General features: G+C 42.7%; 1 protein-coding gene across 4 annotated transcripts in view; it reads left to right on the plus strand.

Annotated features, from left to right (window-relative positions):
- TPD52 (tumor protein D52) overlaps positions 1 to 21898 on the plus strand; it is a 37782-nt gene extending 15884 nt beyond the window's left edge. Inside the window, exons 2-8 of one of the 4 annotated variants that reach the window (XM_028736632.2) lie at positions 9592 to 9707; positions 11078 to 11226; positions 12639 to 12740; positions 14492 to 14518; positions 17873 to 17914; positions 18887 to 18935; positions 20428 to 21898. In XM_028736632.2, coding sequence (XP_028592465.1) covers positions 9592 to 9707; positions 11078 to 11226; positions 12639 to 12740; positions 14492 to 14518; positions 17873 to 17914; positions 18887 to 18935; positions 20428 to 20544 — 602 coding nt within the window. In that variant the 3' untranslated portion in view covers positions 20545 to 21898. The remainder of the gene's footprint in view (positions 1 to 9591; positions 9708 to 11077; positions 11227 to 12638; positions 12741 to 14491; positions 14519 to 17872; positions 17915 to 18886; positions 18936 to 20427) is intronic. The other 3 variants (XM_028736633.2, XM_077932899.1, XM_028736634.2) reach the window with 3 other exon arrangements.
- The last annotated feature ends 4512 nt before the right edge of the window (positions 21899 to 26410 follow it).

Here is a 26410-nt window from a genome sequence, read left to right on the forward strand (position 1 = left end):
TCTTGCTTTTGAGAAGCAGTTGAATTCTGAGCTGAATTTGGCTGCTTCAGAAAGATTCAGGGCTCTTTTGATGGGAAGCAGTTGTCCTCTGAGTTGTCCTGAGGAAGATGCTGTTGCTCCCAAAGCCTTTGGCCTGCTTCACAACTGTCACTGTTTAAAATTGCTGCATTTCTGAAATTTAGCATCTAGGCATTGGTGGTGGGGGGCGAGGTAGTTTTGTGACCAATGGGTCTAGCTTTCTGCCAGGAAATACCTTTACTAGGGCTCTGCTTTTTACTACTAGTCCCGATTCTTTTGGAAGGGATGTACCATAGGTGTGAACTGAGCATAAGATAAAAACTTCAATCTGTTTTTAAAACTCTCTGCTGGAATTTTGCAGATGACTTACCTGGGACCCTTGATGTTTCCATCTGCATATAAATTGCCCAAAGACTAATCCAGACCAAGCCTTGGATTTACTGAGATGGACTTTGGTTTTGAAGATGAAGCGGGTTGTGTAAGAGTTGACTCTCTCAAGCGCCAAAGTGGGATCCATACTGAAACTTGTACAGTATTTGGTATATGGTAGTTGCTAGTATGCCCGAAAGCAGCAGTGAAGGCTTTCTTTAGTTTGGAATATAACTCTGAAAATGTTGCTACTTGCGATTGCAGACCTCCTTTGCATTCATTTTTCTGCAGGTCTTCGCAGGTTATGACAATAACATTGAGGGATTATACTGAAAGCTACACTGTAGTAGGTTACATTGAGATGTTTCCACACTTGCGGGTTGCTCTCATTCATCATTTAGCTACACACCTGGTGTGAAATTGGGGATACTACCCCCTGATGTTGGGAAAGATTGAGGGCACAAGGAGAAGGGGATGACAGAGGACGAGATGGTTGGACAGTGTTCTTGAAGCTACCAACATGAGTTTGACCAAACTGCGGAAGGCAGTGGAAGACAGGAGTACCTGGCGTGCTCTGGTCCATGGGGTCACAAAGAGTCGGGCACGACTAAACAACTCAACAACAACAACAACAACAACAACAACAACAAAGCCAACATGGTAAGATGGACCAGGAAGTTGTAACTTGCTATATTAAGGAGTGTTCTAACCTGTCCTGTTTTGATATGGAGGCGTGTACAGGGTGAATTGGAGATATGAAAGGAACATTTCGTACAAAGATTACCATAATAAAGGACAAAAGTGGTAAGGACCTAACAGAAGCAGAAGACATCAAGAAGAGGTGGCAAGAATACACAGAAGAATTATACCAGAAAGATATGGATGTCTCGTACACCCCAGGTAGTATGGTTGCTGACTTGAGCCAGACATCCTGGAGAGTGAAGTCAAATGGGCCTTAGAAAGCACTGCAAATAACAAGGCCAGTGGAAGTGATGGTATTCCAGCTGAACTATTTAAAATTTTAAAAGATGATGCTGTTAAGGTGCTACACTCAATATGCCAGCAAATTTGGAAAACTCAGCAGTGGCCAGAAGATTGGAGAAGATCAGTCTACATCCCAGTCCCAAAGAAGGGTAGTGCCAAAGAATGCTCCAACTACCGCACAATTGCACTCATTTCACACGCTAGCAAGGTTATGCTTAAAATTCTACAAGGAAGGCTTAAGCAGTATGTGGATCGAGAACTCCCAGAAGTGCAAGCTGGATTTAGAAGAGGCAGAGGAACCAGAGACCAAATTGCAAACATGCACTGGATTATGGAGAAAGCTAGAGAGTTCCAGAAAGACATCTACTTCTGCTTCATTGACTATGCAAAAGCCTTTGACTGTGTCGACCACAGCAAACTATGGCAAGTTCTTAAAGAAATGGGAGTGCCTGATCACCTCATCTGTCTCCTGAGAAATCTCTATGTGGGACAAGAAGCTACAGTTAGAACTGGATATGGAACAACTGATTGGTTCAAAATTGGGAAAGGAGTACGACAAGGCTGTATTTTGTCTCCCTGCTTATTTAATTTATATGCAGAATACATCATGCGAAAGGCTGGGCTGGATGAATCCCAAGCTGGAATTAAGATTGCCGGAGGAAATATCAACAACCTCAGATATGCAGATGACACAACCTTGATGGCTGAAAGTGAGGAGGAATTAAAGAACCTTTTAATGAGGGTGAAAGAGGAGAGCGCAAAATATGGTCTGAAGCTCAACATCAAAAAAACGAAGATCATGGCCACTGGTCCCATCACCTCCTGGCAAATAGAAGGGGAAGAAATGGAGGCAGTGAGAGATTTTACTTTCTTGGGCTCCATGATCACTGCAGATGGTGACAGCAGCCACGAAATTAAAAGATGCCTCCTTCTTGGGAGAAGGGCAATGACAGGCCTAGACAGCATCTTGAGAAGTAGAGACGTCACCTTGCCAACAAAGGTCCGTATAGTTAAAGCCATGGTTTTCCCAGTAGTGATGTATGGAAGTGAGAGCTGGACCATAAAGAAGGCTGATCGCCGAAGAATTGATGCTTTTGAATTATGGTGCTGGAGAAGACTCTTGAGAAGTCCCATGGACTGCAAGAAGATCAAACGCATCCATTCTGAAGGAAATCAGCCCTGAGTGCTCACTGGAAGGACAGATCGTGAAGTTGAGGCTCCAGTACTTTGGCCACCTCATGAGAAGAGAAGACTCCCTGGAGAAGACACTGATGCTGGGAAAGATGGAGGGCACAAGGAGAAGGGGGCGACAGAGGACGAGATGGTTGGATAGTGTTTTCGAGGTTACCAGCATGAGTCTGACCAAACTGCAGGAAGTAGTGGAGGACAGAGGTGCCTGGCGTGCTCTGGTCCATGGGGTCACGAAGAGTCGGACACGACTAAACGACTAAACAACAACAACAGGGTGAATCTGTACTAAAGCTAGGAAGAAGAAGAAGAAGAAGAGCACAACAACCCTCTGATGGAATGGTAACAATGCCAGCCTGTCACTCCCGGGATTAGAGCAGTTTCCTGGAGTTGCATCGTGCGCTCTGTCTCTGTCTGTCTTAGGACCTCTCTCACATAGACTTCTTTGTAATTATCTGCAAGACCTCTAAGACGGGCTTTTCCAGCTCTCTGCACTGTTTCATGTGAGAGGATTCTGGATCAACCTTGCCACATGGATGCACTGGCACAAGCTGATGCCTTCTTATTAGAGTACCTGCTCTCCTTCAGCTGCCCAATTAACCGCTGACGGTTGCTAATTCAAGCGATGGTTTAGCAACTTGGTGGAAGGAAGACTAGGCTCTTCAGAAGGAAGGAGCATGGCAGTGTGCTTCAATGCCACTCAAGAAGAGGTGTTATGCTGTGTCCCCCAAGTTAATCCATTTTAGTAGCATTCTGCTGTAGCCATGTCCTCGGAAGGGGTGTATGAATTTCCCCCAAATAGCTGTGACAGACTGCCTCTGCAGTGCAATATGTTTTTGCGTCTGTGTGTATCTATTTAGGTGGCTGCTTGCTGGTTTTCCCAGGACTGCTCCTGAGGGATGATTGGAAAAGAAACGGTGCCTCAGCAGATAATATTGCAATCCAATTACTGCAACCAGCGCTGAAGACACTTGATAATGCTTGGCTGAGCCTGAACAAGCCAATTTACGTTGCAGCGCATTCAGGTTAATTCCATTATAATTGGCTCAAGTGCCTTGCCCACAAGCAATATACTCTGTTGTCTCATCAACACCTCTGTAATAAAATTAAAGCTTCTGGCCCACAGTTAACAAGGAATTCAACTGCAGTAGGTACTTACAGGCTTGTGAACAAGTGCACTGTGGGGTTGTGCTCCAGAACTTCTCTGCACCTCCTCAACAGACATATACTGGCTCCAAACTCTTTGGAGAAGGAAAGCACAGTTGAATGTTGAGGGTGGAACTGAACATGAAGTGCCTTCTGTATTGCCTTGAAATATCCACCCCAGCCTTGAAGGGAGGGTGGTAGTTGCACAAGACGATCAGCATTTGCAGAGGAATTGTACCTACTGTCAATCCTCCCCAGCTCCTTTATGCTCACTATTTTGGAAAATGTTGGGTTGGGAGTACAGATCTTTAAATAGAGCATCCAGAAATGTGGGGTGGTGGCGCCATTTGTAAGCACCAAAAAAGAACCAGTTAATGAGCCACATGGTACATCCAGTTTCTGTTGGTGCATGTGGCATATTAATGACCACCGAAGTGTTCAGTGAGATTGAAAGGAACACAAATAACTCATGCTATGTTTTTTGCATTATGTTCCTTAAAAGGTATGAATACTTAGGTACTTTAAAAGTCAGTCCTATTCGCTCCCTCATAAAGTAACTTTATTACTCTTGCAATAAGACTTTTTAGAGGCTTCTGGGGGCTTTAAATGACCTGCATAACTATCAGGGATCAGTGTGGTAATCCATCTAAAAAGAAGCTCGAACTTTTCCATGGTGGCACCCAGCGTATGGAATTGTCTCCAGTTTGAAACATGGCAAGCACAAACTTTGATGGGCCTGCAGTGCTAATTAAAGGCGCATCTGTCCACCTAGGCATTTGCAGGTTAATAATTGAGCTTGGGAGGTATGTTCTGTGGATTGTGATGTACCTTATAAATGTGTTGGTTTACTTGAAAATGTGTTGTATTGTTGTGAGCCGCCCCAGTACTGTTGATGAAAGGTGAGATAAAAATACGTTCCATAAAACAACTTTTTTTTTTTTATCATGGACAGTAATATTTTACAAATAAAGCATGGTGATTTTCTTTAAGCTCTTTTGAGTTCTTAAAACCATGTGTCTGCAACACAGCACTAGCAAGATGCCCACTCAATACTTGAAATGTGGGTCAAGTATAGAGGAGCTCTTGCATAATTCTTACACCGTGAACCGTCCTAAGATCTTCAGATGTAGGACAATATACAAGTCTCTAACAAATAAATAAAATATAAATAAACAAATAAGCCAGCTTTTTGTGCAAGGGCTTTATTTTGGGGACGGGGGAAGAGGCCCATAATGCAATTGTAGAGCCTTGCATGCAGGTCCCAGATTTATCATAATCCTCAGCAACTTCAGGTGGGACTGACAGACACTACCTGAAACTGGGGAGAGCTGCTACTGTCAGTGTCGACAGTATTGACCTAGATGGAACAATGGTCTGATTTGGTATAAAGCAGCTTCCTATGTTCCCCGCCAAAATAATCACCACCACTTAATTTTTGGACCAAACCCTGAAAAATGTGTCTTGCTTCCGTATCCTACACAGTCAATTTAGTTCGGCATCCAGTTAGTGCATCTACTGTCCGCTTGCAATTCTGTGCCTGTATTCATTACTCATTTTCTCCCCGATTTTCTTAAATGGATCCTTTCTAAGGATGACAGTTAGCATCTTGTTTCTTCCTTTGTAACCAATTATGCTTGCTGCAGCACTTTCCTGAACGATGGGGAGCCACATATCCCATACCACTTCTGAGTTCAGCAGAGCTTGACAAAGACTACATTACACGCCAGGACCTTCATCTGAGGTGAAGTCAGTTGACTGACATATCTCTGCAGTTGATAGTGTAGAATGCACAGCAGCAATGTGATGAAGCTGGAAGTAAGAAAAGGGATTGTTGCAGTCTGACAAAGAGGCACTTCACTCGTAGAAACCTGCTGTGTGGAAGCAACAAACACAGGTCCACCCCCCGCCACTAGGAAATTTGACTAGAGCTGTCTACTATATATACAAAGACACACAGGGCTGGCAAGCTACACACTGGAGAAGAAAAATCTATTCCATTAATCAGGCATAAAGTCCTACACAGATGGCTTATAGGATAGATTATGGCTGGTAATCCTTTTGTGCCCTAGAAGATTAAGAATATCCTGGTGCAACAGCAGTCAGCTGATGCTTTAAAAAAAAAAAGACTGAAAACTCTGGTGTAATCCTGCACAGGACTGAGACTTCCCAGAGCCCATGGCAATTCAGTTTCCTGAAAATGCCTTGTTGCGTAGAGTGGATTTGGGCTTACTGAAAAGTTGTAGCCTTAATCATCAGCTGCACAAACTACTGCAGTTAAGGAGTACCCGAGCCATTGCTTTTTAAGTTGGTATCCTAAACCTCACAATTATATCAATTGCTTACGATTCTCCAGTGGAAACCTGGTACACGGTGTGAGTGCCTAGCATCTTTAAATCGGTGCCTCGGATTTTAACAAGTCAAATGACTTGTGCAAAGAAAAGGCGAGGAGAAGACTGGATGCAGGAGCGACATGAATGGCCCCCATGCATGCTGAGATCTCTGTGATGGACTGGCTGGATATGGATTTATATGAGGATTACAAATCTCCTTTTGATTTTGATACTGGAGTTAATAGAAATTATCTCTACCTATCGCCCAGCATGGCTTTTTCTCCTCCTGGATCTCCTGTGTTGAAGGATTCTGGTAACTGTTTTTATATCTACAGCCTTATTAAGAGAATCCATACTATAAAAGCAGATCATAGCTCAGTATGCTTTCTGAAAGTTATAGCCTAAGGTGTTTGTTGTTATGTGCTCTGTGGTTTTCTGCTGGAATGGAAGTGATCATAACAGGGTTCCCAGAAGCGAACAAAACATAGTGTGTTAGATTGAATGAATGAAGAAATAGGGATGCACTCAATAATATGGAAGCAACTGAAAGCCTGATTTGAATAATAGGTAATTAAATGTTAGTGGAACTTTGCCTCAGAGCTGCCTTAAACACTATCAGGCATAGAGAATGATTTGAGAGAATGGGGAATGTTGTGTTAGCATCCAGTACCACAACAAGCTTTCACATTCATCTGACAACAAGGACTTATGCAGAAGCTGTAAGCTTTCTGTTGTTTCTCTGGTCCAGGGTCACCCAATGAGCGTCATGGCTGGGTGAGAATTTGAACCCTGGTCTCCCAGGTCATAGTCCAACACACTCTAACCATTATGATGCCACACTGGCTCTTGGAGACATGCACAACCAGTTAAATGTTCTTCTGGTTCTTGGTTCAGAGCTCACTTGAACTTCTCCTTTGTGCTTGATCTTGGAAAAAATGTGTGTGTTTCCCAAGTGCTCATAGAATACTGATTTAGGTAACTATAGCACAGCCTTCCTTACCCTGATGTCCTTCAGATGATGTTGGAATCCAACTCCCATCGGTCCCAGCCAATTGTTGTCCAAAACATCTGGGAGGGCACTAGTTTGGGGAAGATTTTGGGAGTGGAATCTTTGGGAATTTCAAAGTGATTATATATATATATATATATATATATATATATATATATTCAACATAACTGCTAGAAACTATTCCATACAACTTAGAATAAAATTAGTTCTGTCAAATTTGAACATAGTTTGGCATATTTTTACCCTACCACATTTTATTATGCTCAGAAAAGAATGAATAATGCTCAGATTTCAGCAAATCTTTTTGCAAAAAATTAAAGGTGTGTGTGTGTGTGTGTGTGTGTGTGTGGAGAAATGAATTTACAAACTTGAAAGACTTCCTTAGACATCACAAGCTAGGTTTTGACAGACTAGAATTTCTGGTTCTGTAGAGATGGTTTGATGCCTAAGGCACCAAACTTTTAATACTATTTCATGCTTGCAGGCCATAACTAACTTACTAAGTTATTTGGTAAAGCTAGATACTTGCCACTACGACAATTTTCTTAAAATTGGGCCTTGGCATACTTTTAAAACTGATTACAGTATTTAAATAAGATTGCAACTTAGTTAGATAAAACTGAATTTGGAATCTGCACATAGACACGCTCTGCACAGCAATCTTCCAGCAGAGTGATGGGTTATTATGTACCCCATGACTACTATACACATCCTATGAAAAGCGGGTTCTTGCTGTGAATATTGGTGCTTTCTACCATGAATACACATGATGGAAATGACCTCTGTGCAATTTCCTCTATGGTAATGAGATCTATGTAAGAATATATCTGAAATGATTCTTGGCCTGGTAGGATCCTAAATGGCTTTAGTAGCAATGCATGCTTAGCTAAGTGGGTAGGATTCCACATAAACTTGTTTACCGATTACCAGTGTCCTTCCAGTACTTCTAGCAATACTCTTGATTGTGGAAGAGAAGCAAATCTAACTCTTTCCCACTCCATTCTCTGTGAAAGGAAGTGACCGGCCCAGGGTTACCCATTGAGCTTCATGGCTGACTTGGATTTGAGCCCTAGTTTTCCCAGATCCCAATCTTAACGCTCCAACTGCAACACCGCACTGACTCTCTTCTGCTGATGTGTTCAGCTGTCATTCTGTGCATCCTGAGACAACTTCCCTGCAGCGTGACTGGGAGGCAGCCAGGAGAGTTGTGCGGCACAAGAACCAAAAACCCTTTTGCCCACCATCCTTCTGGGGGATGCAAGATGGCACATTCCTGGATGGATATCCCCAATAAAGTCACAGCACAGCTAAAATATAACTAGAATAATCTACTCGTATAAAAAATTAAACCAGAATGCACTTACTGCAGAGAACTAGAGGCGTTTGGCGGAATGTTTTAATTCAGTTGCTTGCTGGCTCATGAAAACTTAAAACACTATTTGCCACCCTTTGAGGATAGGTTTTGCATAAATGATTTTTATGTTCCTGTAATGCAGAATAATTCTCAATTGGTTTACTGCCTTCTGCTTAAGATTCTTGATAGTAATCTGAAGGGAGCTTTGCAGGAAATCCTTCCATTTGCTATTGGAAAAAGAACATTCTCTTTGGTATGTGGAATGACAAGATTGTATTGGTGTTATTTACTACATCGGTCTTTAGCACCAACCTCTGATTTTCAGACTGTTCCAGGGAACCATATCGGAGGCAGTTATGTCCTTGAGAAGACTGGTAATGCAAAATAGCTTTCCCACCACTACTGAACTTACTGTGCAGCTGCATAGGAGTGTTGGTTGTCCTCTGGGATGCCTTCTGGGCATTGGGAACAACTTTGGACTTCCAGAACAGGCCAGTGTTGAATGGTATACCCTCTACAGTATTTGTTTGGCACACAGATTTGCAAGTTTTGGATTTCCAAGCTTCAGGAATCAGATTCCTGTAAACCAGCGTCTTTGGTTGTCATTTCTGCATATGATCTATAAAACCCTCGCCCAGTTTCTGCAGAAGATGAAGATACCATGAGGGTATGACTATGATGTGAAAGGGAAGGTGTGAAATGGGGAAATCTTGGATCACACAGAAGTAGTAAGGATAGAAGGTTTTAAGAGGTTGGATGAGGCCATGCCACTGAAATCTGAGTAGCAGTTAATTCTGATCTTAAAATAACAAAACCCTGATAAAGCAGCTCAGTGTTGCAAATGTAGTTTTTGCTTCTGCCTCTATTGAACTCTGTATTCACTGTCAAATACAGTCTGTTGTCATGCATCCATTCATTGAAACGCTCCTTACAGCAAGATAAATCAGACAGTCCTCTTATCAGGGGCATGGGAAACCTGTGACCCTTCAGCACAGCCGAAATGTTGGGGATGATGCAGTCCAATATGTGAGGAGCTGCAATTTCACCATCCCTGCACCATTGCAGCGGTGGGAAACCCCCACTCTTGCTTTTCACACACTCCAACCTTGATGACGAATGTTTGACAACAAAGCAGTCTTAAAGTAGTGATCCCAAATGACAAATCTGAGGGGTTTTTCTTTTCTTTTTTAAAGGTCTGCTGAAAAATGAAGTAATTCCTGAAGTTGGAGAAGATGCTGCTGCTTCAGTTAATGTTGCAGAGGCTTTGTCAGAAGAAGAACAGGAAGAACTTAGAAGAGAGCTTGCTAAGGTAAACCTGTTATGTGTGGCCCTCAAAACTGATCTGATTCACATGTGTGAGCCACAGTTGCATTTAATATGGAGTTATGAGGCTGTCTTTCTGATAGTGCTGTTGGAAAATAATTTGTAATAAGCAGAGTTCTTATAATGGACACAGTGAATGGCCTAAGGCTGCGTGGTGCTGTTCTGTAGTTAATTGTGTCTTGGTCTCAGTGGAAGGTCCATGTAAAGCAGCTCTGTGTTTGCTGGAAGAAAAGTACAATATGTATAACCTTGATTTATGGCTTAAGCTACCTCTGTAAGCATGAAAGGTCCAGCTGATTTGTTTGCTTCGTATATTTGGGGGTTTTAACAATTGCAAATTCATTAAAGGGAAAACAAAACAAACAGAAAAACACAAGAAGGACCTCCAACTGGCTTACATTAACAATACATTTAAATATCAGTGCATCCATTTTAATTTACACATATTGATCAGTATATTATTTTGCAAGCAAAAGTAGTTCCTGGTTACCTGTTGCCACACTTGCTTCGGTCAGCTCTGCCGCCTTACAGAATTTTAAAAAAGAGCTGAAGCAGAAGTTGGCATTAGGAATTGCAAATGCAGAAGGCTTTGGTTTAGAGTAAGAACACTTGAAAGACATCGCAGACGTAGCACTCACTTTGCTCTGATTGTGCCTTCAAAGCTTTTCATGTTTCTTGCTCTTCGTTCTGTGACAGTGGGACCTGAAACAAAACATTGTACTGTGCAGCGATGCTGTTCAGGAACTCAACCATTCTTTTCCATTACCCCGCCCCAAACCAACATGGCCACTGAGCGTTCTGTCATCACCAAACTGTTTGTGGGGTTCACTGTCACTTAGGGGTTTGGGGGTTTTTTTGCCTGAGGGCTTTCTGTAGTTCTGTTAAAAAAAACCCAACAAAAAACCAACAACCCTGATTATCTTGCAGCCTGAACATTGGGAACAGAGGGAATTATATTGCCTTCAATCCATTACAAGTTTTGGATTTTTCTGTTTTGGTTTATGCTGTTTTTAATGTGAATGTTATTTTAATTGTAAGTTGCTTTGAGTTGCTTTTGTGGGGAAAAAGCAGCCAATAACCAAAAGCAACCAATAAGTTCATTAATAAGTAGATGTGAAAATTACCCATGCAATTGAATTGGGGCTCTATTAGTTGATTACTGAATCAGAATCGGTTGGTGTTTTGTCTCAAACTGAAACCTATAATTAACATATATTTAAACCCTTAAAGGATGCAAGTGTAATTTGTTCCAAACAAGGAAATGTTGGTAGTAAATGTGAAAACATCTGCTCTAAAATAATTCCTCAGTAGCTTATGCTTCCCTAGTTGATTTTCTTCATGGGCTCTGTCTTGTAGGTGGAAGAAGAAATCCAGACTTTGTCACAGGTACTAGCTGCTAAAGAGAAGCATCTAGCAGAAATAAAGAGAAAACTGGGGATCAGTTCACTGCAGGAGCTGAGGCAGAACCTTTCCAAAGGGTGGCAAGATGTCACAGCAACAAATGCGTATGTTTCTTCACTTAAATTATTTTGCCTGAATGCAAGGGATGGGCTTGAGTTTCCTCGTCAGCTGAATTTGGTGGGCTTTCTCAGAGGAAGCCTTTGTTTCAGGATCTAGTGATGGCAGGTTATATGTTTGTAGCGAGGGTTTTAGCAGGACCATTCAGAGGATACCATTTTCCCTGAAATGTTAGTTTTCTGTACACCTGGATTCTCTTCAGTGGTGGGAGAGTATTCAGACACTTTGCATGAAGTCTGAGCTAGGAAAACTTTGCAAAGTGGTCCTTAATGTCTTGGCAAGGTTTAGTCAAAGCAGAAGGTAGCTTCTTTCTAGGGTTGGTTAAAATTGTCATGCCATTAAGCATCTGGCTCTTCCAATGTTGTTTAACATCAATCCCTGGCAGCATGACCATTGGTCAGGGTTAAGCTGTAGTTCGACACACATATATTGGAGGCAGTGGTTTTTTTGGTTGTCTGGGAGATCGTGGTGTGAGAATGCCATTGCAATTGTTTTTGAACATAGATGTTTTCATTGTGAAAACACTTCCAATGTATTTTATGGGAAGCAATTGATGGAATCAGATACATACTTTCTTCATTTCTACACCACAAACACACACACATCTCAACATTACATCAATTTATCATCCTCATTGTCCACTGTGGGAACAGAATGCTGGGCTATATACAGTTGGTCTAGCAGGGCTGCACTTAAGTAACATCTGCAGGACCACAGCTTCCTGTCCCTGATCTTAAGCACATGTGTTGAACATGTGGCCAGATGTTTCATTCTTTCTGGTCAGCTACAGTTGCTGAAAACACCTAATGCAACCGTGTGTAAAAGACTCAATATGGCGTTTTGGCACCATCATCTCAGACAAAAGAACCTGGATGTCTTGCAATTTTCTAGAACTTTTTCTGGTTAAATCTGATAGGAAGATGAGGCAACTCTCCCAACTGTTTTCTTACCACACAAATTGTATCGTGGAGCAAATATTTTGCCATGCATATTGCGAAAGACATATGTTATTGGCAAACCTTTTCCATTTTAAACCAAATCAGTTATACCATGTGCTCTCCTATAGATGCCTTGTTGTGACTTGTTATGCCACTTTTACACACACACACACACACACACACACACACACGAGTTCTAAACCCAGTTTCTCTCATTTTGATAGAGGAAAGGGATGCAGGATACAAAAGCTAACTTTTCAGATAAATTTGATGTACCGAAGCTAGTGTTCACTGGAAATGCTAAGGGTTGAAGAGGCTTATAGAAGCTGCCTTACTAGCAATGCATGACTTCTTAATTTCAAGTGCACTAGGAGCGAAGTAATGCGTATGCCTGTTCCAACACTTGTGGTGCAGGTGTTTGAGAATTGTGATAATAGGTTGACTTTTTTTTTTTAATTTAGGTATAAGAAGACATCAGAAACACTGTCTCAAGCTGGGCAGAAAGCTTCTGCTGCATTCTCAACAGTTGGCTCTGCAATAACAAAGAAGTTGGAAGATGTGAAGTATGACTTTAATTTTCCCCTCGCCTGTAGTAGTATCTGTTTACACTGCATAGGGTTTCAACAGTGCCAAACACAAAATTGCAAACCCTTCCAGGAGTGCAGAGTTGGTGGCTTGCAGCTGGGAACTGACAGCTTGATTCTATAACTAAGCTATTTATTTTGACATGAACAAGCAGGGAACTACCACCTCTGGCCTTGTGCTAATGGCATTCTATTTTTTTAATGGGTGGGTGGGGACTGTGCCACTTACATGTGAAATGGTCCCCAGTCCGTTGAATGGACTAATAGTGATCCACATTGAGACTTACATCTTTCCAATGTGCCTTGATTAGGTTTCTCCTATTCAGTGCACTTCCCAAGATATTTAGGTGCCTGAGACTGCAAATTGCATTTCCTTCCCGAGTGTTAACAAAGCTATGGCTGCATTGTGCTTCTCTCTAACGAAACCCCACAATTTGCCATCTGAAGCAGGCCACCTCAACCTACCTAATAGTTGGGCCGGTACTGCACTAATAAGATAAGTGCTAAATCTGGAGAGGTCCTGTATCTAGATGTTCCTTTCTTGATGTAATCATGTTGGAGGGTAGGCAGTAGGGAATAAAACATCAGTTGGAATGGGGTTGCATGTTCTCTCTTCTTCGGTTACTTGTACATCGGGAAAGAGAGAAGCCATCAAGTTACTGAAAGCAAGCATGTGAGAGCTGCATGAATCCCAGGCATATAGAAATAAATCAAGAACGTTCTGAGTACCTGCATTTTTGGGAAAACTAACTCCCCTCCTAGAATTGTGGCTTACAAAACTTCTCATCTTTTATTCTGTTTATGTTTTGTACTGTTGGTGAGGTTTTCTGGGGGTGAGGGATGGAACGTGCTTGTGTTGGGTTGTAACATCTCTAGGTATCCTTAGCAGACCATGTGTGAACTGTAGCTTTGGATTCTATATCCTGGAAGCTTTAATTTTTTTAAAAGATTTAAATATTTGCATTGTTTCTGAGGTTGAAGGGCCCAATTGTTTTTCTTCATTAAAGCAGTGGTAGTGGGAACTTGTGATGAAACTGCATGTCAAGTTAAGCCAAACTTTGACTGAACACAAATGTATGAAGGTGTGGACCCTTGAAGAGTTTGCAGTCACATTGCTTCTCACTGGCCCTTTTATAGCTGTTGCACTGCACTAAGGTTTGGCTTAGCATGTCACCCGAACCCGGACATGTCATTAAACAAGCTGTAACCAGCTTGCTTTTGGCTACACCCCATGGCTAATATGCAGGGAGCTTAGCATGGTGTCCCAATCTGGGCTTGTGTTTAAGCTTGGCTTAGTTCTGTGCAGCTCAACATGGCAGCAAAAAAGGACTGGGTAGGGGCAAAGTGGCTGCAATTTCTTCTTTAGGAGCCTGCACTAAGCCAAGTTTGGGTTCTTCGCTATACTCTGGGCAGCTTTTCGTGTAGACGACACAAAAATTTGCATCTTTCTTATTTCAGTTTGTGGGTGCTTGCACTCAGATTTCTTCACTCAGAATTAAAATCACTTGCATTTAATTGCACAATATTTCCTTGGAACTGCTGAATCTCAGAGCTAGATTTCATTGCTGAAAACGAACCCTTCACTTCTGTTGCTCCCGTTTTCTTCTGGAGTGTAGTCAGTTAACATATAAGTGCACTACCTCAAGCTCACTACTTTTACTGTGAAAATCCCTGTGTGTTTATACTGGAACTTTCTCTTTATTTTTAAATGTTTGCTTGGTGTCCTACAGAGTGCACGCATTTACACATTCCTTTAGGTAAGATTGTGAAAAGTTGCTGTAGAGCATGCAAGTAGTCTTGTTGTGTAGTGAATAGCTCCTGACTGACCATAATACTGGGTAACTTGAAGAGGGCTAAAGTAGTTTTCCTTCCCCACCACAAAAACAACTTTTTTTTAAAAAAGTGTTTAATAGATTATTAGAAATACTAGGTTATATCCAATGAAGTTGTCCACAGAGAAGACCCATTTGTGGAAGTGATGTAGGAGGTAGCATATGGCAACTCTGAAGAGCACTTCAATGTTGTTAGCCATATATTATATGTGAAATTCAGGAGGGGGGGGGGGAGCCCTGTGAAGTTGATTTCAATAGCAATACAATTAAATAAGGAATGGAAGAGGTGAAGGGAGCCAGGGAAAGAGCAGAGGGTTTCCGTAGTGAGTGGAAGGATGCTGTCTGGATACCACATCCATCCATCCATGGACAGGTGCCTTACCTGTTGAGAGCCAAACAGAGGGATAGACCTTGAATACAGGTTTCTCAGAGGTCAGGTCTACCCCAGGTTTTGCCACCTCTCAATCACAAGATGTACCAGAAATGTTAGACCTGTTATTTGATAGTTACATAGGTTGGTTTGAATTTTTTTACTATGAGTAATTTCTGCAATTTACTATGAGTAATTTCTGGATTGAGCACTTAAAACATATTGAATAGCCTGTTTCAAGGGAATGTTACCAGTGATCAAATAACAACAGATTGACTTTGTAGTTAGTGCTAAGGAAGAGAGTCTTAGCGAGAACAGTTTCGTTGCCCCCTTGCACAAACCACACTGGTGGGTGGGATTCAACCAATGAGTCCCCTTAGTGGAAGCCCTGTGCAAGGACTTCCACTTGTGCAGTGAAGCTTCTCTCCTCTCCTCCCAAATGACTTTTGGGGGGGGGGAGTATTGGGAGAATCACTAAAACAGCACACCGGGGGATCCTTATGTTTGACAAGCTTGAAATGTTTGCCACGATGGAACAATTTTCTTAGCATGGCATTGAATTTCTCCCTTTCAGATAATACTCTTCTACTTTATTGGAGCAGAATTTCAGCACAGAAATGAGCAATAGCTTTTCTTATTTATCTAAAACTCAGATATTTTTCCTGCCCCCTAGCCTTATATTATATGACTGAATGTTCCAGACCTGCTGGGGAAAGTAGAAGGGGATAGTGCTGTGCACATAACACATTCTTCCAGTGGAACATCTGAAGAGGGAAATTTTTGTTGCCTCCACAGTGAGATACCTGGGCACCAAACAAGAATAGAGGCAAGATAATCCTCCTTTGGATGGCGGCACTGGAAGAATGAAAAGCAAACGATGTGTCTGCTGAACTTCCCTGTGCAGGATCACAATAGCCAAAAAAACATTTTACCTTTTAATTCTTAGCAGTTTTGACTATTGTTCACTTGCAACACTGGACACTAGATTCCTTTAGAAACATTGGAAGTTTCTTTATACTGTATCATAACCAGTTGGTCCATCAAGTTCAGTGTTGTCTACACTGATCGGCAGTGGATTTCAAGCAGGGTTTCTCACAGCCTTACTTTGGAGGTGCCATGGATTGATGCTGGCACATTCTGCATGCAAAGCAAATGTTCTGCCACTGAGCTATGGCCCTTTGGGGTGTGCTGTAGCTATAGTGAGCATTTCGAGGAGGATAGCTTGTCTTTAATGCCTAAGCAAGTGGAAAGTGTGCTGCATTCTTTCCAGTTCTGTTGTCAATGATTGTGCAGCACTTGTGAGAGAAATTGGATCTGTGGCAATATAGGTCAAGGGGATACAGGGATAGCAGCAGAATTGGGGCTGCTACCTGACAACCTTGAGGCTGCTTTATCGCCAAAGAGCAGAACAGCTGGAAAATCAGGAAGAGGAAAACAGAAAAGAACTTACGTGTGAGAGAAAGTAGCAACGAAGATAGGGCAAGAAAGTGAATAGATGTTAAAAGGTGAAAATGAGAGGTTAAGCCAGGCATAGGCAAACTCGGCCCTCCAGATGTTTCGGGACTACAACTCACATCATCCCTAGCTAACAGGACTGATGCGCCCGGGGGAATGATGTGGTGAGTTAGAGGTGCATGTTCACACATGCACCTTGACTCACTTTTGGGGTATATGTGGTGGTATGAATGCCAACTTCCTATTATGTAGGTGGTGGGGTTTTGGTTCTCTATGCCCAAGCATTCAGAGGAGCTGTTAGCAGTCTTCACAAGGCTAAAAAAAAATCAGATTTTAAAATATGATCCAGTTACTTAAACTCCAAGCTAGAAGACAACCTACAGTGTGAACCATGGTTTGTATCCCACTAAATCATACTCTTTGAGTAGACCCACTGAAATCAATTCAGAAGTTAATCATGACTTAATTGGACTCAACCCTATGTAGCTAGTATCGGTTGTGTAGTTGGCAGACTAATTGGTGTTGCCCAAACTGTATATAGAAATAGTTTATATAGGAACATAATTGAAACATTTGGACCAGCTTAAGTGAGAACCATTTTTGCTTTTTCTCAAGATGGAAAGCTTTCTGTAGAACAACCTGTCCCTTGTTATGAACTGATAGCTTTCAATAGCTTTGTTTTAGCTTCCTGATCATCTGGAACATGTCATAAAACTGACTTGTTTAACAACCGCATCACTAAATCCGGATAGGCTTGGCAGCATCTAACGGCCTATAAAGTAACAGCTCACCATAACAGTGTAGTGACTGCCCCAAGGCATTATCTACTCCTGTGTTGCTGAAGGAACAAGCATTCTTAGTATACTGAAAGCTATTGTGATCCACTGTATAGTTATTGATAGTCCAGATCCGATTCTTCCTTGCACTTTTCCAGGCTGGGTGAACAGATAAAATAATAGGTGCCTGGTATATCCTGCAGGATGGTTTTGAGGATGAACATAAATATGCTATAAAGAACATGAACATAAAGTGCTAATATAAAAAGAGGAGTGGTTTTTGGCAGAAGCTGATTGGCCCCATTCTGAAAACACATTGATATTGACTAACATATTGAATCATGTTTATATTCCTAGGTTAAGGTTTTAAAATTCTGGGTGTACTTACTCCTGAAGTTTACACTCATCTGATTAATCTGTAAAGTTTGGCATTCTTGACTAAATCTGATCAGTCACTTTAAGAACCACCCTGTGGAGTTTGTTTACTAACCTAGCATGATGTGCTTATATGTTGCTACTGCTTGCCTCTTAGTGGTGCATGGTGACAGATTTGCATGCCTGTTTTGAGTGTGTTGGATAAATATTCTGATAATGTGTTGCTACACGAAATGGCAGGGACACGGCTCACCTCTCCTCATAATCTGACTGATTCTCCTTTCTTTTAACGCTGCCATGTAGTATACGTTGTCTACAACATTCAATTAGCATGCCTGCTATGAGGTAATGTATGTAATTGCATTAAGTTTTAGTTCCTATTCTAATGTAAGCAGGGACAAATAATATTGATTGCTGCAAATGCATATTTAAAACAGGTAAAGGTGTATTTGACTTGCCCCATATGGAGTGCTTGAGTAATGCCATTTTGTATTGAAGCAGGAACATACCCTGCGTTGTCACCACTGATTCTGTGGACTTCTGTTAGAGTAAGGAAGGTGGGAAAGGAGATGATAGATAGATAGATAGATAGATAGATAGATAGATAGATAGATAGATAGATAGATAGACAGACAGACAGACAGACAGACAGATAGTTTCATTTGACCTATGTGCTTCTGTAAATACCAGTTGTGGAGAACATCACACGGTATCGTATGTGACGCATAGCATTGTTTATGATGTCTGTTGTAGGGGGTGGAGAAACAAACCTAAATAAAACAAAGGAATAATTGGGAGCTTTAAAGTGTGCTGCCTATGGCTTCTTGGCAAATGGGGTTTTCATTTGGTGTATTATATATTTGGTGCCAAATGCAAGGTGGGATGGGCTACACTCCAGCGTTCAACTGATTGGTGCTGACTGACGCCCTTACTAAGATCAGCTGCACAGAACTTCCTTTGCAGCCCAGTTTGAGGTTAAGCTGGTCTGTAAAGAGAAATGTTTAATCTGACAACAGAAGATTGAGGTGGGTAGCCCAACGTGTCTGGCAAGTGCCCCCGGGGGAGTGTGTGTGTCAGAATCTGGCCCACTGGCCAGATCTAGTTCTCTCTCCCCTGGCATATAGGATTGGACTGGAAAATAATTAAATATAAAAAAGGGAATTGTATAATTGGAATCTTGCAGGCTGCTGACTGGCACCATAGCTGCATCTTAAAAGCACTGTTAAAAGCAAGTTTTTCTTTTAAGTGGTTGGCCATTGCATATACATTTTCTAAGGCCAAACAAGAAATGTAACTCTTGTTTTCTTTCCTGAATAGAAATTCCCCAACATTCAAGTCCTTTGAAGAAAAAGTGGAAAACTTAAAGGTAAATCTAATGACAAACTTCATTCTTAAAATAAAATTTAAAAATTAGCTGAGATTTCTAAATATACTTGATCTGTAGGTATTCTGCTTCCTTGGAACAGTGGAGAACATTTAACTACTATGGTGTCTACTAGCAGTACCACACCGTTGGGAACTAAATGAAGTTTAATTTCTGCATTGTTGGAAGAGAAAACAGAGGACAGGTTATTGGTTCTTAAGGGGACCAGAATGAAGTGTGCTCAGTAAAAACAGCCTGAGAAATGCATTAGGAGGACAGTGTTAGTTTCCCCCTTTCTCTCCCCATATACCAATTTGAAGCACAGTTGAAACTCTCAGGAAGTCAAACTTGCATTGAATTAGGACACTAGCTTATACAATGCCTTGTGTGCACCTACACCCTGAGGATATGCTTAAGGAAGGCTACTAAAATTATAACTGACTTAGATAAAAGTTTGTACACCCCTAATATCATCATTGGGGGACGCGGGTGGCGCTGTGGGTAAAACCTCAGCGCCTAGGGCTTGCCGATCGCATGGTCGGCGGTTTGAATCCCCGCGGCGGGGTGAGCTCCCCTCCTTAGGTCCCAGCTCCTGCCCACCTAGCAGTTCGAAAGCACCCCTAAAGTGCAAGTAGATAAATAGGTACCGCTTTCTAGTGGGAAGGTAAATGGCGTTTCCGTGTGCTGCGCTGGTGCAGGCTCGCCAGAGCACCTTCGTCACGCTGGCCACGTGACCCAGAAGTGTCTCCAGACAGCACTGGCCCCCGGCCTCTTAAGTGAGATGGGCGCACAACCCTAGAGTCGGACACGACTGGCCCGTACGGGCAGGGGTACCTTTACCTAATATCATCATTATTATGTGCCTTTCAAAAGAACTCATGACAGTATAGAAAATAAATCTTACTGGACAGTGTTTTAGCTACTGACCTTACCTGATTTTTTTTAGTATGTCTCTCCAGGTGTGGCATTTCTGTAACCAGGATTATGCAAATTGGCATAACCATCTTTCTACCTTATCTATAGGGCACAGAGATGGTTGTTTTAACACGTTGCTTGCATGTCAAATTGGGGATTACATCATTTATCTACCTCTGGTATTTTACTACAAAGTTTCCTCTACTATTGCTGGGGCTAAACTTAATCTGTATGCTACAATGCTCATGTGTACACACTTTATTCAGTTGTATCAACCTATTTTCCAAAAGCTCAGAACTGAGACTGTTCCCAGTAGAAATACATAATGGATTTTAAATTGCACCATTAATTACTGCATGAAGAACAAAACTATTCTGTATTCAGGCTTCTGCTTTGGACCTTGGGAGAAGGAAGTTTCATAATTGTGAGACAGCTATGGGAAGCACCTGTGTTCCTTTGCTGTCTAAACTTGGGTTGGACAGAGAGAAATAATATTTGGGTATATAGCCATAGGCTGTTAACCATAATTGCAGTTTAACTTCTAAAGAGTGTAATCTGAAGTCTCTAAATCTCTCTTCAGTATAAGGTTGGGGGAACCAAGCCTGCTGGGGGTGACTTTGGAGAGGTCTTGAACTCTGCTGCCAATGCCAGTGCCACAGAAGCTACTACAAAGCAGACAGAGGAGGAGACTCAATGATTGTCCTGCCTTCCTTGTGCTACCCACTGCCAGATGCTGCAAGCAAATGCTGAAGCACAACACCTCTGCTGTAGACTCTTCCAGGATGTCCTTCTGTTTAGCACTTAGCTTTATAGCTGTTCAATGTACATCGTTTCTATAGGTTCAGAGTATTTTTGAAACCGTAAAATACACTCTTGCCTATGTTATCTGTGGGATGGGGAATTTTTATGCATTCTGAGTATTTAAAAAGATTTATTTCTGGTCCAAAGAAATCATTAAGGTTTTACAAAAGGTTTAGAAATGGGAGATTCAACACTGTATGATGGATGCTGGGACGAATAGCAGTTGCTTCATGCCATGTCTCTTCATACTTAATTCACTGCCAAAACCTTTGAAAACTTCATTGTTGTTTTAAATGTACCTTTAATTGGTTGTGTTGCGAGAGGTTCCACAGGCAGAATAAGTTTGCTTTGATATTGCAATGTTATCAGTGTATGTGTTGTGGTCTTGGTAAGTGGACACTGAAAGTAGGGTGATTCCAACAAACATTCACTATTTTTATGGTTTCCCTAAAAAAATAAAAATCCTGATAGTAAACTTCTCTGAACTGTTCCAGCTAGCAGAGATGCTGTTTTCTCCTGGGTATTAGAAGTTGACTTCCAACATGTAAAATGAGGCAGGCTGTTAACATTAATTATATAGGCTGAAAGCCTGCTGCAAAGGGAGTGGTTTAGAGGCACCATACTTATAAAAATAAAATGGTTGCTCCCTTCCGCTTGCTAGCTGATGAAGAGGAATATTCGACTAAAAGTCCATGTTATTTCTGCTGCTTATAACACTTCCCCCCTCTCAATCAATAAAATAAGTGTATGGTACCAACAGTGCAGAGTCGGCTGTGCATTGAATTGGCTCTGAATTGGCTGCAGTGGAAGATTGGAATAAGATAAAGTGGGCAATCTCACAGCCTGGAAATACAAAAATGAGCACGGTCAACTCTTTCTATGCTTAAAAATGTTTTCTTAACTAAAACCTGTTGCTGATCTTGTAAAAAGACTTGGCCTCCTAGAAGCTAAATGCACTCCCACCTTGTATGTATACTATGTGCCTGCATTAGACAGATTTCTGGCACACTGTAAGGTTATATTTAGGAGAAGTGTTTTGCCACATTAATCACAAAGCTTGAAATGAACTAGAACACATTCTTAAAAGGTGCATTGCAACTTAGGCTTCATCTTTATAGCTGCACCAGAGCTGCCACAAATAATGCCTATTAAGCAATTTTGCTGTATTTGACAGCGTTCTGTAGCATTTCAGATTTAGCCTCAATACTTGATTACTTGTTAAAATAAAAGCATTGTCTTCTCAAATGTGAGATGCTACCTTGAGTTGGCTTGTGTCTTTTAAACAAGGTTATCCTTTTCAAATGAAGGTTTCAATTAGAGCTTCTAAATATGCATTTGAGAGACCACTTCCTTTCTAGATGGGGTTGTAGGAGGAGCAAGCATTTTGCTCACTGATTCAACCCGGGCACCCAGATATTGTGATGGGATGCAGCGGTACCCCAAGGTGCTTGAGAACTAGGAAAATCCTATTTGTTTTAGGTCATATTCTCAAAAGTCATGTCTAGACATCAGTTTCCGTTTGGATCCATTTTCAGTTTCAAAGAATGGTCATATACCAAGTAAGTACTGGAATTCCAGGATTTGATTTGGAGAAAAAAGTGCAGAGAATTGGGTGTCAAGCTTTGGGTCTTGTTATTGAGTGTTGTTATACTTACCTGTCCCCCACCCACAAGGCTTACTCTGTCTCCAAAAATATTTATGTCTTACACACTGTTTTAAATATAATGAACTTAATCATATGCGGGTGGCGCTGTGGTCTAAACCACAGAGCCTAGGGCTTGCCAATCAGAAGGTTAGCAGTTCGAATCCCGCGATGGGGTGAGCTTCCATTATTTGGTCCCAGCTCCTGCCAACCTAGCAGTTCGAAAGCATGTCAAAGTGCAAGTAGATAAATAGGTACTGGTCTGGCAGGAAGGTAAACAGTGTTTCTGTGCGCTGCTCTGGTTCGCCAGAAGTGGCTTAGTCATGCTGGCCACATGACCCGGAAGCTGTCTGCGGACAAACACCGGCTCCCTCGGCCTATAGAGCGAGATGAGCATGCAACCCAGAGGAGTCGGCGACTCGACCTATCGGTCAGGGGTATCTTTACATTTTAATCATACCTAAAATAGGCTAGTCTCACAGTAGCCACAAGGTGGAAGCACTTGAACAAACTATTTTAAATGAAGATATTGAGATAAACCATTATATTTACAACAGCAAGAGGGCGTTTTGTTTTCTAAACTTTTGAAAAAATAATGTGTCAGGCAGGTTTATGTCTTGTGCTGAAACCAACCAAGCATCTACTTCTGTTACTTTAATATCCCAATTTTTCGGTAACAGAAGGATCACAAGTACAGTACATAACTATAGTCCTCTACAGTCTTGCTCTGCTAGTGCCATAGGGTTAGGTGCCTGTGCACAAATTCTTGGGAATCAACAATTTCTGTTTCTCTCCATTTTTGCCTTGAAGTTAGTCCTGTTTAATAAAACAGTATCAGGGCAATGGAAAATAGCAAACATGATATAATTCAAGGTGGTGTGATTCATTATACTTAAACTATGATAACATTCAGTGCAGTGCACCAACCTATATCATCTGCTTATATAAAGTGTTTGACACTGTTCTTCAAAAGTTGACTTAGAACTTACCTAGTTTTCAAATTCATGTGGTAAACCCTTGTACAGTGGTACCTCGGGTTACAGACGCTTCAAGTTACAGATTCTGCTAACCCAGAAATAGTACCTCGAGTTAAGAACTTTGCTTCAGGATGAAAACAGGTTCTCCAATATTGTGCTGCCTTTTGGAGAAGACTAAAACAGAGTAGCGGGAGGCCCGATTAGCTAAAGTTGTACCTCAGGTTAAGAACAGTTTCAGGTTAAGAACGGACCTCTGGAACGAATTAAGTTCTCAACCCGAGGTACCACTGTAATTCATTGTCGTTGGACTACAACTCCCATTATCCCAGACCATTGTCCATGTTGGGTAGGGTTGATGCGAGGTGTAGTCCACATGCAGGACCTTAGGTTAACCACCCCTGCATTACAGTAACTAACAGATCCATACTTGGGGCCATTTGTGATAGTTACCCACCCTTCCCCACCTTCTACTTCCTCTGGCACATGCACCCCTCTGGCCTTAGAGAGGAGTGGTGATGTCTCTCAAGTAACACTGGGTTTTGGAGCACAAGGGTATATGCACAACAAATCTAGCTCTGTTTTAGTCTCCAAAATGCAGCACAATATTGGAGAACCTGTTTCGGTTCAGGGGCCATTACCAGAGGCCTGGGGTATATGCTCATGGCAACCTGATCTATAGAGGCTGGTCAAAAGCTATATGCAAAACTGAGCATACCATTGGGCAGACTGAAGCAGGCATATTGTTTGTAAGGAGATTTATTCGTCTTGGTATGCTACTGCTGGTTTAACAGTGACAAGACTCCACATCTTGCCTGCCTGGCTCAAGAGGGTCATAAAAAGGAGCAAGCTGGGTTAGGCCAATGGCCCATTAGTCCAGCAATTCTTTCTCGCAATGGCCAGCCAGATGCCTATGGGAAGCTTCCAAACAGGACCTGCGTGCAATAGCACTCTCCCCACTTGCTGTTCCCAGCAATTGTTCTCCACCAATCTAGCAGCAACAAAACGAAGTAACTCGGGTGAAGGAGCTATAACCACTGCTAGTAGGGGAATTGGATGAGTAAGAGTGGCACTAGTGGTGAAATCTCTTGTGCTAGCCCTGATCTCAGCCTCAAGTACCTCATAAGCTTGTCATGAGGATAAAGGGGGACAGAATTGGGGATGGTACCTTGAAAAGGTGGAATATACATACTAGTAAGTGGCTTCATTGGGGCTAAAATTTGTAGACTAGAGTTGTACCTTGGTTCTCGAAAGCCTGGGTACTCGTCCATTTTGGCTCCTGAATGCCGCAAACCCGGAAGTAAGTGTTCCGGTTTGCGAATGTTCTTTGGAAGCCGAATGTCCGACACGTCTTCTGATTGAGTGCAGGAAGCTCCTGCAGCCAATCGGAAGCTGTGCCTCGGTTTTCGAACATTTTCAGAAGTCAAACATTTGAGAACCAAGGTACGGCTATTGGTATAATTTTACTGCTATTTTAAGTAGCATTGGAATGATTTTACGTTGTGGGATATAGGACATAATAAAATTAAAAAGACAGTAGCTCTGCTTATTTCTCCCTTGTCTCCATGCCCTGTCATAGGTGAGATCTGCAACAAAATGTTGCAGTGTGGGGATGCTCCCGTGTGGAGCTTCAGGCCCTGTTCCAGGATTCTCCAAACCTCACTTTGCCCTCTTCTTCCTTCCACCCTTGGTCAGCATCTACAGTGAGCTATTCTGGGGTTCACCCCCCCCCCCCCGCAGTGTCCTCGTCCCCACCCCAGGTGTTTTTTTTTTTTTTTTTTGCATTTCTGCTCTTAAGTTCCAGAGCTTGCTCCTTACTCATGTGTTTCTATATAAGGATCTACATTCTACAATGTCTAAATGGCCCATTAAATAACTGGTAGCTACAGCTCCCATAAGTAAATAAGCAAGCTTGCTGTCTGGTTTACGCGCATGCGCGGTTCTCTCTCAACAGGCTGTCGGCGTTCACAAAGCCAAGACACTTAAGCCCCTTTCCGCATCGCGAGCGCGGTCAGCCACGTGACGAGATGATTCCTGGCGTGATTTCTCCTCATAAGGGAAGGGGCGGGCGTCAACGGCCGTCGCTGACGCGCGGGCTGGTTGCTACGGAACTTCATTCGGGCGGAACTGCAGTGAGAAGGGTTGTGCCTCCCTAGGCTACTTCCGGCGTAAGGCCCAGATACGTTTAAACCTTTCTGCCTCTCGGGGCGAGCTTTGAGAAGGGACCGTTTCCGGCGCAGGAGGAGCTTGGCTGACTGGAAAGCGCGGGGCAGGTGTTTGCCATGGCGGCGGCCGTTATCGTCGCGAGACTCCTGAGAGCCTCTTTGTTAGAGGCGCGAGTCCTCTGCGGGGCTACAGGAACGGCAGTTGGCTGGCGGCGCCAAGGTCTTTCGGGGCCAGGAGGCGGCGGAAGCGAGGTGCGGCGCGCGCGGACGTGCATCTCTTCTTACTCTCCCCCTGCTTCCTTCTAGCGTGGCTTGAGTTTGTTCCGGGGCGGAGGGCGACAAACCCGGCCCCGCTAGTGGACGTGTGTCAGTGGATGCTTTTTTGTGTGGGAATCTCCCCTCCCCTCCTCCCAGTCCCTTCTTTGCCTCTCTTTTCCCTCTCACATTTGCTTCTGAGAGGGACTGCCTGGCTACGTGTGCGCGCGTTTACTCGGAAGCCTGTCCCGCAGAGTTATATGGAGTAATTAATTACCCCCAGGTAAAATACACAAGAGAGTTGTAGCCTTAGGTTTCCACATTTGCTTGTAGGTAAGTTCCTGGCGCTGTGGGTTAAACCACAGAGCCTAGGGCTTGCCGATCAGAAGGTTGGCGGTTCGAAACCCTGCGACGGGGTGAGCTCCCATTGCTCGGTCCCAGCTCCTGCCAACCTAGCATTTCCAAAGCACGTCAAGGTGCAAGTAGATAAATAGGTACCACTTTGGCGGGAAGGTAAACGGCGTTTCCGTGAGCTGCTCTGGTTCGCCAGAAGTGGCTTAGTCATGCTGGCCACATGACCCGCAAGCTGAGCGCTGCAACCCCAGAGTCGGTCACGACGGGACCTAATGGTCAGGGGTACATTTACCATTTAAGCTTGTCGAACGTAGCAGGACTGGTTTCCAAGACGGGAAGATCTGAGTCTGTGCATGTTTACTTGGGAGTAAG

The sequence above is a fragment of the Podarcis muralis genome, chromosome 8, assembly GCF_964188315.1.
Source record: "Podarcis muralis chromosome 8, rPodMur119.hap1.1, whole genome shotgun sequence".
Lineage (NCBI taxonomy): Eukaryota > Metazoa > Chordata > Lepidosauria > Squamata > Lacertidae > Podarcis > Podarcis muralis.